The sequence below is a fragment of the Apteryx mantelli genome, chromosome 18, assembly GCF_036417845.1.
Source record: "Apteryx mantelli isolate bAptMan1 chromosome 18, bAptMan1.hap1, whole genome shotgun sequence".
NCBI lineage: Eukaryota > Metazoa > Chordata > Aves > Apterygiformes > Apterygidae > Apteryx > Apteryx mantelli.
Genome location: NC_089995.1, coordinates 1461569 through 1481027, shown reverse-complemented (window position 1 = coordinate 1481027; position 19459 = coordinate 1461569). Strand labels below are relative to the sequence as shown.

General features: G+C 52.3%; 1 protein-coding gene across 4 annotated transcripts in view; it reads right to left on the bottom strand.

The window, feature by feature from the left end:
• GGT7 (gamma-glutamyltransferase 7) overlaps positions 1–11766 on the bottom strand; it is a 33093-nt gene extending 21327 nt beyond the window's left edge. Inside the window, exons 1-8 of one of the 4 annotated variants that reach the window (XM_067307644.1) lie at positions 11567–11620; positions 11106–11216; positions 6501–6727; positions 4938–5089; positions 3369–3489; positions 2496–2563; positions 1669–1742; positions 777–970 (exon numbers count right to left, since the gene is read on the bottom strand). In XM_067307644.1, the coding sequence (XP_067163745.1) occupies positions 777–970; positions 1669–1742; positions 2496–2563; positions 3369–3489; positions 4938–5089; positions 6501–6668 (777 nt within the window). In that variant the 5' untranslated portion in view covers positions 6669–6727; positions 11106–11216; positions 11567–11620. Of the gene's footprint in view, positions 1–776; positions 971–1668; positions 1743–2495; positions 2564–3368; positions 3490–4937; positions 5090–6500; positions 6728–8811; positions 9083–11105; positions 11217–11566 lie in introns of those variants that run through there. The other 3 variants (XM_067307643.1, XM_067307642.1, XM_013961531.2) reach the window with 3 other exon arrangements.
• Between the last annotated feature and the right edge of the window lie 7693 nt (positions 11767–19459).

Sequence of the window (19459 nt, the reverse complement as noted above, 5' to 3'; positions counted from 1 at the left end):
GATGGATCACTGATATCCCTTCTGGGGACAGTCCTGACAGCCGGTGGAAAAGGCAAGCTGGCTGGAAAGGAGGGAGAAAAGATCTGCAGTGACACTGCAAATGTTAAGCTGGTTCTGTCACTAAAGCAGGACTGTTCATGGGGGTTTCCATCTCAAAATTTCACTCACAAATCTGAAATAACTTCACTACTTATAGAGGTGTCCTATACAGGGCAGCAGTGATGCAGCCCATGGGTTGAACTGACTCAAAAGCCTATACCATTTAATAGCGAGGGAGAATTTATTTAATTTAGAAGGCAGTGAACTTCTTACTCCAGTTTTATTTTTAAACCATCTTCTTGGAGTCTGTAACTCACACAGTCCCATTAACAACAAAAAAATTGCTTCCCAGCAATGGGGTGCCTCTCCTATGGGGAAGCAGGGGCTGTCACTAATGCTACCTTGATACAGCCTGGAGGGTGTTTTGAAACAGATTTTTTTTCCCCCATCAGAAAGGTCAGTCTGTCCTGGTTATTTAGGAAAGCACAGGTTTCACTTCTGTAGACTGTATGATCTGTGTGTCACTTACACCACTGCAGTGACATGGACAGGAGGAAAAAAGAAGGCTCCTTGTATTTGTCCCTATCATTGAAGTGGCACCTGGCTATGGCTTATCTCCAGTCCAAATGGGACAATGCTTGTCCCATTTTAAGCAGGTGATAAGGCAGGTAGCACCTTCCTAGGCTGTTCTGTGCTGTGCCATAGTTGGGGCAGAGATAAGGACAGATATGGCTCACCTCAGAGATTATCTCCTGTGTCAAGTTTCCGCTATAGAACGCTGATGCTCCTTCTGCTCCCACCAGCTCCAGAATGGCTGCAAGGTCCAGTCGCCTCACAAACATGCCAGGCAGTAAGGGCTGACCATCTGGCAGGAAAGTCTCCCGAAATTTGTCAGAGTAATTCAAGTCCTTCAGTTCACTTACAGCTTTGGCTGCAGGGCAAGGAAGAGAAGAGCAGTATCTCAGGGAAGTGAGGAAGGACATCCAGACAACCCAAGGGACCATTAACTTGCAGACTACCTGGAATGATTGTGTGCCTGATGGGGAAGTCTGGGAGTTGCTGCTATCTGTTGCCCTATTTCAAAACTAGAGACCGAGATCACAGGGTGGTTGGATCGTGCTCCCGTTACAGCTGGGAAGGAAACTAAGCGCTCAGCTCCCTGTTCAGCTCATGTATTGCACACATTTAAAGCCTGACTGGGCAGAGAGTGCAGAAAAGGGGGAACAAGGGTCTCCCCCAATGTTGCGTAGCGAGGCTTTAGCAGAGCCAGCATGGTAGCCCTCGCTTCTTGTCCCAGCTTAGTGCTAGAGCATGGTCCAAGCTGTAGCCGTAACAGTAGAGTGCCATTCCCCTGGCTAGCCCTGGCTGGCTGCCTGGCTTGGTCTGCTGTGCCCTGGCCTTGACCGACTCTTGGAAAGGGCTCCTGTTTTCTTGTCATTGTGGTCTCCTCTTGACTTGCTCAGCTCCTGACACCATCCATTTCCAGGTCGGAAGAGCCCTAATTTCCAGCAAATAACCATCTACCTCCTGCCAGACATATCACTAGCGCTCTTCTCCATCTTCAGTGCAATGGGCAGTGGGGCTTCTCCATGCTGAGTAAGGACCCTTGGCTCCCCTTCATTTACTCACCCAAATCATGCGTGACATTGAACCCATCCTGGGCGACACCAGCAACAAGGCCCAGCAGCTCGGACCATGGGAGTCTGCCAAAGAAGAAAACAAGGAGAAATCTGTCTTGGAGGGGCATGCAGCAGGGTAACACCGGTTGTGGGGAGCAAGCACAGGGCTCAGCTCTGCTGTAAGTGGGCTTTTGCCACACCAGACTGTGGGGCAAGCTGCAGCCCAGACCACCAAAATGAGCACTGAGCTTTTGGTGGGTTATTTCTTTTCACCAAGATTATCTCAGTGATCCACAATGTGCCCCAGAGAGAAATGTCAGTAAAATGACAGGGGAGAGGGGCATCTCTGAAGCAAAATTTCAAGTCAGACCACAACCCTAAACAAGTCATTTGAACTCTCCCTCTCACTTGTTAGAAAATTTTTGCAAAAATTTTTGCTTTTTGGATAAAAACAAAGCTGAAAATTATCACTTTTTAAGCAGTGGTTCATTTTTCAGTTGTAATCAACTTTCTTTTCTTACTGAAGACAAGAAGGAAAAAAGAGAATGAGAGATAAAGATGGAAACCCTCTATTTTAGGTGTTCTTCACTTTTCAATTCATTAGTGAAAACCCAGAAAACCTGACAAAACTGAACTCTTTCTTTTAAATAAAACAACAAAAAATGAACATATTTTTTACCTCCAAGCACTCCTTAGCTAATGGTTGTGACTGATAGATGAGTCTATGGCCCAATGGCAAGTGGTCATGTGCTCCTAGCTCCCCCGCAAGGACCACAGAATGCAAACTGACCACTGCAGCATGATGTTGGCCCACCTGCACCAGTCAAGTTATCTTACCTCCCATATAATTGGTGTGCCTGATGCATTCCTTGTATCATGCCTGGCACCCCCACGAGGAGACCGGGCTGTAAAAAAGGAAGGACGAAAAGCAAGAGTACAATTTCCTTCCTATAAGGACATGTTCCCCGACTGCAAGTCAAAGAATTGACAGAAAGGAGATGCAAGTCATGCTCACATGGAAGATGCTTGCATAGTCTTTAGGAGGAGGGAAGAGGCTGAGGTCTGTAGTAACACACTAAATTAAGGAATAAAGGTCCTCAGAAAGAAAGAGAAGTAAATTCATTCCTGATGTCAAGCCAGTGAAATCAGGAGAAATAACTTAGCAGAGCAACACAGGACTTTTTCTCCCTCCTAGGACTCTTGTTCTTCTGGCATCTCACTGCTGGAGGGAAATGTTTTACTCACTTCTCTTGCCCTGCTGGGCCTATTTACTCTGCAGAGCCCTGAAGGCTTCAGGCATTTCAGAAGTGCTTCAGAAGTATTTTCCTGGGGCTCCTCATGTCCTCAGGGCCTGGGATCTTTCACCACAGGAGATGCCTCCTGCTGCTTGTGGGAAACATGGGGATGAAGTTTCCCCTCATCTCCTAGTGCACAGCAAATATCCCGCAGAGAGGATATTATCAGAGGAGATGTGGCTCAGCCTGCTTGGCTGTGAGGAGGACGGGCATAAGGCAGTCTGACCCATGCTGATGTCTGCCCTATGAAAGGTGACTTCTGGCTCTGGGCCCCCCAGCTAATTGCTTTCCCCAGGCCTCTCCTCCCCTTAGCCTGGGAGTCAGGGTGGAATGTGGACATGGAGAGGGAGGAGACCTGGAGGCATCAGCCAGCTACAGCTCCAGAGAAGAAAATCATCCAGACACTGGTCCTCACCCTGGTGTCCGAGGCCTTCTGCAGGCCTTCCTCCTCCAGGATGCCCAGGGGAGCCACTTCACGGAAATCAATCACCTCGCTCTTGTTCTTCCGGATGTCATGGACCAGCATCACCCCACCCCTGCAGAGAGATGGTGGGATTAGCCAACCCCCACATGAACAGCCATGCTACCATAAAACCCAAAAGAACACAGGCCCTGCTGGCACCAGTGCAAAGGGGGCCATTGTAGCAAGTCAGTCAGCTCTCTTCAGAGATCCAGGACTCACAGCCCATTAGGAAAGAAAGGCCGTGGTGCCATCCTGGCTGCCTTCCTGCATGACACAGGCTGTCGGGTTCAACGTGTGGCTCCTGCCTGGCATCACTGCAAGCCAAAGGTGCTACCTCCACAGCAGAGCCCATCTTGGATGCTCTCTGCGCAGGAGTGACCCAGACCTGGGCCAGGACATCAGCAGTGTAAGGGGAATGTTTCTGCCCTTTTTCAGGTCCTGGCTGCTTCCAGAGCAGTAAAGGGAGCTCTTCAGGACGACCGAGTGAGGCCTGGTGTCTGAAGCAGGTTGTCCATGGAGCTGAGTCAGGAAGTGAGGCTGGATCAGTTCCCACCAGCCTGGCCAGCAGGGCCACTGGGTCTGTTCCACTTTGGGACTGGGACTATGCAGGATTTTCTTTCTAATCCTAGCAATTTTGCAACAAGATGGGGGGGGGGCGTGGCATTGCTTGCAGTAGAACAATCTCCAGTTCAGCTTGGAGATGCTATCAGGTGACAGTGTTTTATATAACACTCCTGAGACTTCCTGGAGGGCTGAGAATGCGAATCTCATGTGGTTCCCAGCCCAGGAGACAAGCACTGGGAGGAGGCAGGGAGCCCAGGCTGAGGGCTCGCCAGCTCCAAGCAGCGCCCTTATCCAAGCCTTCCCATGCACACCTCCCTCACCTTCCCCAGCTCCAGCCTGGAGCCAGGGTCAGACCTCACTCTTCTGTTGCACAAGGAGCAGAGTTTATAGAGGGAACTATCTGATCTCTAACAACATTGGGACTGAGCCTGGGGTGTTGCAAGCTCCCTGGCACACCTGCACAGAGTTTCAGGTAGCCTGTGGTCACTTTTTCTACACTCTCAAGCCTAAGGCTCAGGTTAATTTGTTGCTCACTAAAGCAGGCACATGATTACTCTCACTGGGGCTAGACTATGGATCTCTCTGCCCTGCTGTCAGCTCTGGTACAGCCTCTGCTAACTGGTGCCTGGGGGCTTCCTCGTGCTCTTAAGGAGGACATGAAGGCACAAGCAGCAGCTGAACAGGGCCACCTCTGTATGGACACAGTTGGAGATGTGAGTCTGGCTGGCCACAGCTGCCATGGAGACACACCAAAGCAGGGGAAAAGGTTTCTGCTGATCTGAGGCTCGCCTGCCCTCTTTCTGTGGGGGCTGGACTTGCTGCAAACACATCCTGCAAGCTGGGACTTGGACTAACAGAAGGGCAAATCTCCACTCATGGGGAAACAGCCTGCTTGAGACAACTGCAGGCAACAGCACGAGGCATGGGGGATACATGGGGGAAGCAGCTAATACCTACCCGCCGATCCCTGATGTGTGGGGGTTGACTATTCCCGCGCAGAGGGCCGAGGCTATGGCTGCATCTACCGAGGAGCCCTGCTTGTTGAGCACCTCTATCCCCAGGGCTGTGCAGCGGGCAGCATCTGTGACCACAGCGCCCCGATGGAAGATCTGCCAGAAGAGGAGAGAAGAGTGGTTGTGCCTGAGGAGAAGGTGCCAGTGCCACCCAGGTCTTAGCCTGGTTTTGTGGGGTGTTTCAGGTGCTGTGGTTGATGTAGCAGTATTTATGAGGCCAGCTGCTTGACTCCCATTTGCCAGAGCCAAGGCTGTGCCTGACATGAGTTTTCAGGTACTTCCAAATGTGGGTGGAAGCAACATGTCTCTCAGCACACATCCACAGCAGGACAACTGTGGCCACTCTGTGTGCCAGCATTTGACCATAGTCATCAGCACAACTGGCTTTCAAAGGGTGGGCAGCAGCAGGCATGCTAAGCTGATTGGTCATGTTCTGCCCCTATCCTCCACAACCCAAGAGCAGAGTTGGAATAATCTTCAGGAGTGACAGAGGGATGGTTTGCCCTCCTTACAGCTGTGGCAATGCAATCCCTGGAAACAGGAATACACTTGTGCAACTGCTAAAAGTGACAGTCCCACCTCCCTACTGCAGTGTCATCGCTTGTTCTCATCCTTTCTTTGTGCCAGCACCAGTGTTAATGCAGTTGCATGAAGTTAGAAAAGGTTAATTTTCAGCCAAGTTAATTCTCAAGTCCAAATTGCTGACTTGTAGTATGAGCCAGGGTGGCCTTGGGAAGGGACATGGAAGGCTGGTGGGCAGGATCGGCCCTCCCAGTAGCTACATCAAAGGGACTGCATTGCACAGCCTCTGTTTGTCTTTGGCATTATAACTCTGGGTATTCTCAACTGCCCCAAACAGACAGGCAAAAGGACAAGCCACTCCACTGCCAACAGTTGTGCTTGCATCCCGGTAAGAGAAGAAAAAATTAAAGCAGCAAAGCCCTCTCTTTCTCTGTCTGGACTTGCAGCCAGGTCTGCCCTGCTGGGTGGCATGTGGCAAAGACAACCGTGTCTACTGGATGCCCCTTGCCATTCTCAGGCTACACTACTTCACAGGAAAGGTTCTGTAGCATGTTTGCTCTAAGGAAAGTATGGTCCCATCACCATGCTACCTTTGCTCTGCAACTTAGCATTGGCCCATGAGGAGGATTAGCAGGAGGTTCTGCTCTGTTATCAGACATTCCCCTGCCTGATCCTGGGTGGAAATAGATACTTTCGGAGATGGGCTCTGACAGACAGATGCATAAAACTTCCTGCAAGTGGAGATGTACAAAAGATATCTCCTGCTTAAATGAGTGTTGCTCTCTGAAAACCTTCACATCTGGCTCAAATCACAGCTGGATACACAGCAGCGGGTCTCTGTGCTCCATCCTGCACCACCCCCAAACCTGCCAAGCACTGCTGCTTGCAGCCCCAGCCACGGTGCAGGAGCAGAGAGCCCAGCATGGCTCTTCTATTTTCAGAGCCAAAGCACAGAGCAGACTGCAAAGCCACTGTTTTGTCTTACCTGCGGGTCTCCAAAATAGATCTGCATGATCAAGGCCACTGTGACCCCTGTGGCAAAGGTTAGGCAGGCGGTGATGATGACGGTTAGCCCATCCTGCCGGCAGCTACAGTCCCCGGAGAAGGGGTCCTTGCTCGTCTCCCGGAGAGGGGACACATCCTGGCTGCCCATCTCTGAGGAGGACGAGGGCAGGCGCTGGAGGCGAGCAGACTTCAGGAAGGAGTCTGGATCTTTGCAGACAGCAGGGAAAAAACAAGTGTTAGTTTATTGAGCAACACTGGGTTCTTATTGCAGTGTTTACGCAGCACTAACATTACACTGTGCCGCTTCCAGCAGGGCTATTACCTTCCCTATTGATCTGAGCTCTCAATAGACTTTCTGGCTCAGATGCTGCTTGGGGTCATTTTACTCTTCCCTTCCTTTAGTGCTAGTTATTCCAAGATTACTTTTCCCTGGAGAGGGGTAAGGAACCTGAATTTTGCTCCATTTCAGTCAATTCATCAGACTTCAGCAATGGACCCACAATTACTGCTCCTTTGGATTGTTTCTTGCACAGAATTGACTTGCTAACAGGTCTCAGAAATGCAGCAGAGATTAAGAAGAGGAGATTAAGATTAAAAAATCCAGCAGCCTTATTTGGAGCTATGCTAGAGCTGAAGCACCTGGGCAAAACAGACTCAAAGCAGAACGTGTGACATAGGCACAGGAAATACCTCTATCGAAGCATGACAAAGTGGGGGCAGAGGAGAGCAAACCTGCAAACTGAAGGGTCTCAGGAGGTCCACCAGATCTTACAGCAGGAAAGGCTCTGCTTTAATTTCTCATGTCCTCTGGCTGACAAGGCCCACTGTGAAATCAAGCTGCTTACTGAACTCCCAGCCTCTGAGATGGCAAATGCAATGGGAGGAAGTCTTGCCCTCCCGATGCCTGGCATCCGCTGGACAGCAAGCAAAGTTCAGTGTGACTAAAAAGTCTCTGTTTTGCTCTGAAACATATCTCAAATCTCTCTGCTTCCTTCATCTGTTGCTTTCGAGGCAGAGAGGCTGCCCACTGAGCATGCACTGCCTGCACACAGGTGATGTCAAGCACACGATGCTGCTGGAGCCAGCCCTAGGGCCCAAGGCTGGATGCAGCAGGCTGCTGGAGGGGACATGCCCATCCCTACCAGGCACCAAACAGGACTGAGTGACACAAGACAGCTGGGACCTCCTGACTGAATTTCTCCTGGGCTCCTGAGAGCCAGTTAGCCCTCCTCAAGGACAGGCCATTCCCATTGCCCAAGGGCTGCAGTGCTCTGTGCATCCATGGTGGGAAGAAGAGGGGCACTGAGTGGGTGGCTATTACTTTACGAGGAAAAGACAAGGCAGGAAGGACTTCTGCCTCATGGAGACTGACAGGAAATGCTGAATAGTTTTGTGTCTACAGGCTAATCCTGCATGCGTGGCCAGGGGACTGTGAACTCCCTGGGGCTGCCCCCTCTTGCAGTAGGGCTGGGACCCAAACCTGGACCTTCTGGGGCTTCGTCTGTAAAAGATGAGGCTGAAGGTCTAACTGCCAGCTTTCTCCCCAGCCAGAAGACACCCTGAGCAGAGATAAGGAAAAAGGCTGCAGCCCTCACAGCCCCAACGTGCACGCTCAGGGCAGCAGGTACACCCACTGTTTGCTGTGCCTGTCCTGGGGCTGCCCCTCTGCTCAGGGGACATTTTCTGGGTTTGGTGTAAGTGGTGACAGAGCAAGCAGGAGCATGTGGAAAGCCCCACAGCCCCAATAACCCCCTTTGCCTCTCTCAATCTCCTCCAGCAGGCAGTGTCTCCTGGGGGACTGCAAGCCATGTCCTTGTCATGACATTAAAAACCCTGGGTCCAGCTCAGACCTTGTGCAGTTCTCCTAGGGCCAGGCAGGGAGTTAGTTTTAATTTCAGTGATGCTGTAAGTTGAAGTAAATCCCCCACAGTCAGGGAATCCCCTTAAGGTGAATCCAATCTCATCCATTCTGCAGTGATTCAAGAGTGGGACTGGGAAGGGCTCAACTTTCCCAGCCTGAACCTCTGAGCACGGCAGCACTCAGCACACCCAGAGCCTCTCACAGGATGGTCAGATCTGAGCAAGTGAGGCCTGCAGGGTGTGGGCACTGTGGGGGGAAGCCCAGTCCTGTTGGAGGTGGTAGGCTGAGGTGTCTCCAGTGAGGGCCACAACTGGACTGGCAGCAGATGCCCTCAGTAAGGGGTGTCACGCATAGTCCCCAACACTCACTGGTGTGGGCACATTTCCCCTTCCAGTTCCACCAGCAGTGGGAAAATAGAACGAGAACTGACCTGGGGTCCTTCACCAACCTCTCCAGGACGGCGTCCGTCTGCTCTGCCTCAGGCTCCCATAGCACCTGGTGACAGGAGGGCAGTCCAGCGCGACCTTGGGGTCCTGGGCTGATCTTTAACCACCCAGAGAGCAGCCATGGGAGAGGGGAAGAAAGGACAGGCCACTGCTCCCTAGGATGGCTGCTCCCAGCCAGCACAGAAGCCTCACATTGCCCTTCCTTCTCTGCCACAGACATCCTGCAAGACCTTGGGCAAGTCGCTTAGGCTCTTTGCAACTGCTCACACTGCACGGGGAACAGGAGCACTACTGTGATTCTCAGAGTAGCACTGATGGCCTCAAGCATGAAGGGCAAGGAGCAGGCTGCTGCACCAACATCCAGATGCCTGTGCCGGGCACCATAATTCACCCTTCTCCCTTGAAAGAAAAGCCACCAAATGCTACTTGACTTCCATGCGTGGCCAGGAAGGAAACCTGGTTTCATGTGGGAAGTGGCACTTTGAGGAACCAGGGTCACCTCAGCACTAGAAATGCTGTGAGGGGATGGCAGAGAGCCTGGAGCTGCTTGCAGGGTCAGGAAGATGCTGCTATCTGGGACCTTTTGGTTCTTCAGAAGGCTTCTCCTCAGAACCAAGGGCACTAGAATGGAGTCCTCTTTTTAATGAAATATTCCATGTGGCAGAAAACAAAGGTCTAGACTCCCACACCTTTTGGTTTGGCAGATAATGTGATGAAGAAGCATGGATGGCTTTTGCAACAGACACATAATGTTGCATGAGTGTGAATTTCTAAGTGATGTGGTAGATCAGGAGAGAGGAAGCTCTTCCAACTGTCCCACATGTGGGCACACAGGGAGATTACATGACTGAGCACACAGACCTGGAAACCCTTGTGCCCCAGCAGGATACTTGTACATCCAAAGCAGCATAAATTTGCTTGTGCTTCATATGAGATATGAGAGGCCTTGTGCTTTTGAAAGAGCTGTTCCTGCAAAACTGTGTCACGAGGGGGCTTCGCTTTCTTGCCTCCGGTCGTGAAGGGTTGCTGGAATGGAACAGGATGAAAATGGATGATAGAAACTTTATGCAACAGTCAGAATACGATGAGGTGAATGACAAGGTGCAAGTGGGACCTGTTCAAATACAGGCTTTGGGCTTGGAGGCCAGGCCAAAGATCTGCCTGGGGGCTATAAAACAGCCCTCGCAAGCTGCATGCATTTGATCTCAGACTGTGGAGCCATCAGTCTGCAGAACCAAACCCTGCTCCTTTGGCAGAGAGATTGGAGCAGAAGCAGGTCCCTGGCATCTATCACCACCGCAGGAAGAGAAACAGGTCTTTGGACGAATCAATCCTTGTGGCAGTGAATTACAATCAACAGTGTTACACTAGGATAACTTACAGGCTGTTAAAACTGCAAGGTTCAGTTTTGCATCATGATGGCTTCCTGGGGGATTTTAACACGGGGAAACATTACTTGAGGAAACTCAAAATGGAGAGGAGCAAAACGTGACTCTGAACTATTTACAAAGAAGCATTAATTAAAAACAGGCAATTAAAAGGAACACCTGATTTTATTAAAGCTGTGTATTTGACAGGAAAGATCACTAGATTTTTGCAAAACCTGCTTGTATCTGCAGCTAGTACCCAACTTCCAGATCAGCTTCAGTGCCTGTGATTCTTGCCACATCCCAGCAAATTAGACGAGGCGTGAGGCAGGGCCTGGGGAAAATGAGGATGTGGGATTCCAGCAAGCTCCTGTTCAGTGAATAAGGCACCAAGGCTAAGAAGATGGTACCACTCAAACCCACTGGAGCATGTGGCCAAGACAGACAAATGAGCAGCACTGCATGTGTGCAGTGACAAAGGCTGCAGTGTGGAAGTGATTTGGAAAATGAGTAACAGACACAGCTGTGGTTTGATGAGAACCCCTGAGATTTAACGTGGCAAAAGGCTGACTCTTCATGGGGATGGATGGGGCAGTGGTGCTACCCCGGTCACAGGCACTGGGTAGCGGGGCTGGGATGCACCTGGTGCTGTGCAGTGCCCAGGCAGTGGTGGCTGGCTCGTCCCCCACCTTGGTGTGGACTGAGCTTGGCAATACTTGCTGCTGTGTTTCAGTTCCTGGAGAGAAGCACAGGAGCCCTACCTGAGCCTTTCTGGCCCACAGGCCATGGGCATGGATGTGTGGCGGGGCCACACCTGCCCTGCAGCTCAGCTGTCCCCTCTCTGCAAATTCCCTGGGGACACTGTGATGTGACAGGGCAGGGAAGGAGTGTGGGGGTAAGTTTGGGTTTACCTGATCTGTTACCCCAAAAGTGCCTAAATCTTGCGTGACACAGGTCGCGGAGTGGTGCTTTTCAGCTTGTGCAGATGTATGAGTGGGAGACAGACCAGCCAGGAACCGCTGCTGGGATGTTCATGGAAAACCAGGATCAGGGGCTTTCAGTGGCTGTGGGGAGGGTGGAGGGAAGCGAGGGGCAGTGCCGGAGGGCTCTGGAGCATCGCGGTGGGCGTGCGGGGTCTGGAGGATGCGAGGGAGGGGAGGAGGCAGGGATGGGTGGACAGGGCTGCGGCGAGCAGGGCCGGGGAGCTGCGAGCAGGAGCATGCGGGGACGAAGGGGCTCGGAGGTCGCAGGGATGGAGCAGGGGCACGGAGCCCAGGGCGGTGAGAGGGACGAGGGCTGGGCGCCGCCGGGAACGGCCCGGGGAGAGGTGCAAGCTGCATGCGGGGTGAGGCTGGCCGCCTGCCCCTCTCACCCGTGTCCTGCTCGCCCAGGAACGCATCCTCCTCCTTCCGGGACCGCAGGCCCGTATCGGCCGCGCCGCCCACCTCCTCCTCGGGCAGGCGTGGGAAGCTGGTGATGCTCATGTAGTCCACGGGCGAGTAAGCGCCCAGGGTGCTCTGCTGGCTCGCCTCCTTCTCCGCCACCGCCATGCCGCTCCGCGCCCGGTGCGGATGTGAGGAGCCGGAAGTGACCGAGCACGACGGGCTGGGCAGGGCCCAGGACCGCCTCCAGCGCGGGCACCAGGCCCGAGCCCGAGGGGAGCTAGAGGGGAGCTGGGACTCGGCGTGTGCGGGAGGCCGGGCGGGCGCCGCCCCAGCAGGGGTGCTCCTGGCTCACCTGGCAGACGGGGGCTCCCCCTCCCCCAAGGCTAAGCTGGCCTTTGGCTCTCTGCCCCGGTCTATGGGTCCCTGCAGTGCGGCAGGCGCGGGTCCCGGGCACCGTCACTGACGGGGATCCCGAGTCCCCTGGCAGCCCTGCCCCCCGGCTCCTCCAAAGGAGCGTGGGCAGCCGTGGGGTCCCACTGGCGCGGCAGGGCCAGGGCAGCCTGGTGGCCTGTGCCCTGGGACCGAGCGGCATCAGGACTGGGCTGCCCTTCCCACTGCATGTGATGTCCTGGAGACGCTCTCCTCCTGGGGCTTTTCTGCTTCGCAGCACAATCTTCTGCATGGGAGAGCTTGGAGGTGTATCCCAGCTCTCAGGGCAGGGCCCAGGCCAGCGACCACCAGTTGTCCTGATCTCTCTGGTTTCAACCCCAAATCTCCGTCTGGTGCTGGGAAAGTTTAGCTGCAGTGGGCACATTGCCATTCTTGCAAAACAATAAGAATGTTTTGGCAGCTACCTTTTTTCTAGGAAAATAAATAAATGCCACCTGACAGGCCCTGCCATGCTGCACACCAGCTCTGGGCGCCCCTCTGCCCAGAGATCCTCTGTGCCCTGAGACTGCTGCCATGTGGACAGACCCAAGGCCCGCTGAGTCTCTTCTGCTCCGTCCTCTCCCATCCTCCCAAGGGCTCATACATCTTGGCAACTAGAGTTGCTCTGCAGCAGAATTGCTCACTGCTGGTGCTGCTGGAGGCCCAGGGAAGGCCCAGTAGTAATTTCCACACATACCCCGGGAGAATTTGACCTTCAGACAAGAGACAGGGCAGGTTTGTGGCTATAGCCATGAAGACAGTGCAGCCCACCTTGCCAGCCACTGATGTAGCCATGGGCTAGATACTCTCCCAGGCAGGCGAAAGGCTGCTTCACGTCTTGGAAAAGCAAGACAGTTTGCTCACTACTGCTAAGAGGATTGTGCCTGGTTGTGGGTGCTCATTGCCTCGTGCTGCTGGAGGACTTACTGGCCAGTATAAGGGGGAAGAGACAGAGGCAGTGTGATTATACAGGAGGACATCTGTCCTGACCTTTGGCTGGCCTGGACCCCACTTTGGAAAAGGGTGCACCATGCTGTAAGGCAACTTTATCACAGGGTTGCAAATGTCAAATGGGGATTCAATCTCTGAATTTGGGAGGGGGGAGGGGCAGAGAGCAGGATACAGCTTAATCCACTTTCTTTGCACATCAGCTCCCTAGGAACATACCAAGGGGACAGAGAACTGCTCCCAGGGAGCTCTGCGGACAAACAGTCCAGCAGTCCCCACCATGGGCACCGCCCTGGGGATGCAGAGGCAGAACTGGGGAGTGCTATGGCAAAGAGCCCAGCCTAGCTACTGGGACAGTCCAGCAGCATCCCAGTGCAGGTCTGGACAGTTGCCCTGAGGATCCAGGCAGCAGATAGCTGGCTTTGAGCTGCTTCCCTTCCCACCTTGCCAGCAGGTTCTGCTCAACCTCAGCTCCCGTTGGCAAGTAGCTAACCCCTCTAGGACACATGTGCTTGCTTGGGCACTTGCTTCATCCTGTAAGAAGGAAAGGTGTTAGCTCAGGGCAGTGCCTGTGCTTGCAGGCACTACACTGCACTCTTTGGTCATCAAGAGATGATATAAAGATCCTAGAGGAACCTACACAAACAGAATGCCAAAAACACCTGGGCCTGCAATCCTGGTTTTATTCTTCTCTGCATGAACAGGTCTATCCTGAATACCCGCCTCCTGTCCTCCCTCCCAGCCTTTCAGGGAGCTGGGTGACACTGACCTCAGAGGCTGACAGCAGATTGTGGGGGCTTCCCTGTGCTCTGAGTGTTGGAGGAGGACAGCTGTGCACATGGGGTCCTGGGAGAGGAGTGGGTAAGAATGGGGGGATTGTCCACGGAGGAGGGGGTCAGGCACAGCATAGCCCGGGAGGGGTGGGAAAAGGGCTGAATCTAGTTTGGACTTCAGCAGAGTGAAGCTCTGCAGGGCCAAGTCCCCTGGGCACCCCCTACTATACATGCTGGGATCAGAGCTGGGAGATGGGGGATGTGGAGGGAGATCAGCCCCAGCTCCCTTCCACTTCTGCTTTCCAGGACCTAAACCTCCAGTGCAGCTGGTTCAGAGATTGCTTAGCCCTGTCTCCAGAAAGGCTGAAAGAGTTTTCCGAGGGACCCACACACATTTTGTGCCACAGCAGCGAGGGCCACACTGCTGTTTCACCAGGGACCCATGACCATGGTGGCAAGGGGAATGAGAGCCCCAGTGGGACAGCCTGTGGAACTAAGCACTCAGGGACAGCTTGGGGACAAGGAGGTGCTGGTCTCTCCACACACTGCCCAGAGGAGTGGTCTCCTGGCTGGAGAAGGGGCCAGGAGGGTGACAGTGACAGATCTGTCCTTCACAGCCAGAAAGGCTGGTCTTATTTGGGAGACAACTGTCTCTGCTTGCTCCTTGGTTTGACTCCAGCTATTCTGGCGAGGGAGCTGCACTCCCACCCACCCCACAAATCAAGACACTGTCTGTGAAATGCACCGTGATATTGTTGCAGAACTGCCTGATGTGTTATCTCTCATAGCAGGCTTGTCCTTCAAACATGGACTGCTCACTCAGGGATGCATGGGAGATGAGAGCTGAACAGTGGTCCTTCCCGCAGCAGAACAGGTTTCAGTGGGGTGTTTTCAGGGTGATGCCAGCCAGGTTCAACCCTGACACAAGCAGACTTTGCCACTGTGGGCTTCACCACTATCGACACGTGTGCCAGAAGGGGTGAGGCTGGCATGTCGCACAGCTGCTGGCTGGCATGGAGCCAGGTGGGTACAGACAGAGCCTAGGCTGGGACCAGAGAAGCAAGGAGGCCTAGGCCAAACCTGAGCTTTGAGTCTCATCAACTCCAGGGCCCTGTGTGAGTCGCTCGACATCCACAGTCCAAGAGCATTCACATACCTCAAGACCAGTGCGCTATCCACTGGTAGCACTGCCTCCTTTGCATGTTGGGTTTTCAGTGAAATCAAAAATTGCTGCTTCCAGCCTAGTGGTACAGCAGGCAGACAGGGTTTTGACACACAGTAAATGAGCTGAAACATTGTCTTTGCCTGATCATATTTGGTGAAGACTTTTGATTGAAATACATATGGGGGGGGGGGGAACATTTCTGAAATCAAAATGGTCAAAATGTTTCAACTTTCCATTTTTTTTCTGAACACTTCTTCCAAAAAATACCAGTAAAATGACTGGAAGATGCAAGAGATTTGTTTCATTCTGGGCCAAATAAAGCGCTTCAGGTTTGCAGAAGTTACTTCCCCCTCCCCACCACTGACAAAACGGAACTATTTCTCTTTCAGCTTGGCACATGCCACTTCTTTGTTTGACTGTCAGATCCGAAAAATCCATTCTTTGCCCTATGTATCCTGGACATCTGTTGCTTTTGGAAACAGACCATGTTGGGTGCTGGGCTGTTTGGCTCTGAGGAAGTGACAAGACATATACATCCTATTTTCTCATCCTCCAATGAGCCAGTCAATGCCCCCTGCTCTTCCCAAGCTAGAACTGTGTGAGAAACAGTGCTAATTAACTCAGTGCTCTTTAATGAAGGGAGATGTAAACCTATCTTTGCTGTGGCAGTGGCAAGGTTTTGTTCATCCACTCCAGTAGCCTGAAGGCATGATGGGCACTGCCAGTCATTAACTGAATACTCATGGGAGGATAACTTGGCTTTTGCAAGCCAATTTCAGCCTGCTCTATTTTCACATCTCTCCAGTCTACCCATCCCCGAGTTCCAGGTGGTCCCTTCCCCGCCACAGCGTCTCCCCCAGTGCCAGGAGCTCTGTGCATGCTGCACCCTACTGCATTCATTTGATTGCCTTAAAAGACATCCTTGAAATTAAAGTCCCTTAAAAGCATGATCAGGAACACTGCTGTCCCAGAAGACCTCAGCAAACACCATCTCCAGTTGTTTGATCTACACATGATTTAACAGGGCCTGAAGGCATGATTCTATTTCCCACTTCTTCAGTTTTCTAGACACTGCTTGCCTTGGACCAATCTGGCTCTGGCCTCTACTGCTCTTGGGTTTTCTCATGTACCAAAACCAATTAGCTCTGTCACCTGTCTACAGATGAATCTCAGCAAGCTGAGAGCACAGCCTTTGCAAGCTTGGAAATCAAGCAGGGAAAATGCAGGGATGATGACACCTCCACAGAGCGGACAGAGGCTCCAAAGCCTCAGTGGTGTGCTCCCAACCTCAGCAAGCACCACTTTAAGGACATCCCAAGTGCTGCTAAAGATAAGCAACACCAGCATAATTCCCTTGCTGAACCAAAAATACAGATGAGAAATTTACACCATGCTGTGTGCTCATCCACCACAGAATTGCAGAGCTACCCCATGGCTGGCAGAGCTGTTCTAGCTGTGGTTTGACAACTATTATTGCCAAGACACAAGATGCAACTTCCTCTCACCAAGTCTTAGCACATATTTGCACCTACACCTCTGTTTTTCCCTTTAACAACAAAAATAACTTGCATTAGAGCTTTAATTTTATGCTTGAAGTCCAAGGGAGACCAGGGGACCACAAAAAGCTTCTCTGCCAATTCCATGCCAGAACACCTTTATTTTTCTCCTCATGATGAGATTAGGCTAGGGAATATCTTCCTCACTCTCCCTCCTGCCAGGGACCTGCTTTTTGCCAAGAGCCAAAGCACTGTTACTACTTGGTTGTACAACTCAGTTCCCTAGCTCTGGAAAGCCCTTGTTCTCCCTGACTCCACAGTGGCACAGAATCCCACCACCTGTTGGTTTAGTTGCTCGCCATTCAGAGAGAGAGAGAATACAGAGCAAGCATGTCCATCATGCCAGTATCAAAATCACTAAGCATAGAGATGCTGCACAAACTAACTGCTCCTCCTCAATGCAACCCCTAAACCTGTCAGCTGCTACTCTTTGACTCCTAGCATTCATCTTCATGCTCTCTCCTAGACAATCCCCCCATCAATCTCTAAAGTCTCTGCAGAAAGGCCCTTGTTTTCACAGTGTTCATCCCTGTAAGATGCTCAGCTCCACTCTGCAGGCTGCTGCATCCCCTTGGGCTTCTTAAAATAAGTCTCAGTTCCTTGGGGCAGGTGCCATAGCTTTAGTTTTCTTGGGGACCAGCACTGGAGGAACCTACTTTAGCCATTGAGACACTCCATGAAACAGAAACCTTAATCACAGAATCACAGAATGGTTAAGGTTGGAAGGGACCTCTGGAGATCATCTAAGTCCAACCCCCCCTGCTCAAGCAGGGTCACCTAGAGCACGTTGCACAGGACCACATCCAGGTGGGTTTTGAATATCTCCAGAGAAGGAGACTCCATGATCTCTCTGGGTAACCTGTTCCAGTGCTCTGTCACCCTCACAGTGAAGAAGTTTTTCCTCATGTTCAGATGGAACTGTCTGTGTTTCAGTTTGTGCCCGTTGCCTCTTGTCCTGTCGCTGGGTGCCACTGAAAAGAGTCTGGCTCCATCCTCTTGACACCCTCCCTTCAGATATTTGTATACATTGATAAGATCCCCTCACAGTCTTCTCTTCTCCAGGCTAAACAGTCCCAGCTCTCTCAGCCTTTCCTCATAAGAGAGATGCTCCAGTCCCCTAATCATCTTCATAGCCCTCCGCTGGACTTGCTCCAGTAGTGCCATGTCTCTCTTGTACTGGGGAGCCCAGAACTGGACACAGTATTCCAGATGTGGCCTCACCAGGGCTGAGCAGAGGGGAAGGATCACCTCCCTTGACCTGCTGGCAATGTTCTTTCTGATGCAGCCCAGGATACCATTGGCCTTCTTGGCCACAAGGGCACATTGCTGCCTCATGGTCAACTTGGTGTCCCCCAGCACTCCCAGGTCCTTCTCCACAGAGCTGCTTTCCAGCAGGTCAACCCCCAGCCTGTACTGGTGCATGGGGTTATTCCTCCCCAGGTGCAGGACTCTGCACTTCCCCTTGTTGAACTTCATGAGGTTCCTCTCCGCCCACCTCTCCAGCCTGTCCACGTCTCTCTGAATGGCAGCACAGCCCTCTGGGGTATCAGCCACTCCTCCCAGTTTGGTATCATCAGCAAACTTGCTGAGGGTGCACTCTGTCCCTTCATCCAGGTCACTGATGAAGAAGTTGAAGAAGGCTGGACCCAGTACTGACCCCTGGGGGACACTGCTAGCTGCAGGCCTCCAACTAGACTCTGCGCCGCTGATCACAACCCTCTGAGCTCTGCCATTCAGCCAGTTCTCAATCCACCTCCCTGTCCACTCATCTAACCCACACTTCCTGAGCTTGTCTATGAGGATGCTATGGGAGACAGTGTCAAAAGCCTTGCTGAAGTCTAGGTAGACAACATCCACTGCTCTCCCCTCATCTACCCAGCCAGTCATTCCATCATAGAAGGCTCTCAGGTTGGTTAAGCATGATTTTGCCTTGGTGAAGCCATGCTGACTACTCCTGATCACCTTCTTGTCCTCCACATGTTTGGAGGTGGCCTCCAGGATGAGCTGCTCCATCACCTTTCCAGGGATGGAGATGAGGCTAACTGGCCTGTAGTTTCCCGGGTCCTCCTTCTTGCCCTTTTTGAAGACTGGGGTGACATTGGCTTTCTTCCAGTCTTCAGGCACCTCTCCTGTTCTCCATGACCTTTCAGAGATAATGGAGAGTGGCTTAGCAATAACATCCGCCAGCTCCCTCAGCACTCGTGGGTGCATCCCATCAGGGCCCATGGATTTGTGGGTGTCAAGTTTGCTTAAATGATCTCTAACCCACTCCTCCTCCACCAAGGGAAAGTCTTCCTTTCTCCAGACTTTCTCTCTTGTCTCCAGGGTCTGCGGTTCCTGAGGGCTGGCCTGAGCAGTAAAGACTGAAGCAAAGAAGGCATTCAGTAACTCTGCCTTCTCTGCATCCTTCGTCACCAGGGCACCCACCCCATTCAGCAAAGGGCCCACATTTTCCCTAGTCTTCCTCTTGCTACTGATGTATTTGAAGAAGCCCTTCTTGTTGTCCGTGACATCTCTAGCCAGATTTAATTCCAAACGGGCCTTAGCCTTCCTCGTCGCATCCCTGCATATTCTGACAACGTTCCTATATTCCTCCCAAGTGGCCTGTCCCCCTTTCCACATTCGCTATACTTCCTTCTTCTGGTTGAGTTTTGCCAGGAGCTCCTTGCTCATCCATGCAGGTCTCCTGCCCCCTTTGCTTGACTTCTTACTCGTAGGGATGCACCGATCTTGAGCCTGGAGGAAGTGATGCTTGAATATTAACCAGCTCTCTTGGGCCCCCCTTCCTTCTAGGGCTGTAACCCATGGGATTCCTCCAAGTAGGTCCCTGAAGAGGCCAAAGTTTGCTCTCCTGAAGTCCAGGGTTGCAATCCTATTTATTGCCCTGCTTCCTCCTCGCAGGATCCTGAACTCCACCATAAGAGGCTAAAAGCTTGCAATTGAGCAGCTGCAGTCACCAACTTTTCACCAGGAACCTTGGAGAGATCCAGAAGCCAATGTCTCTTCCTT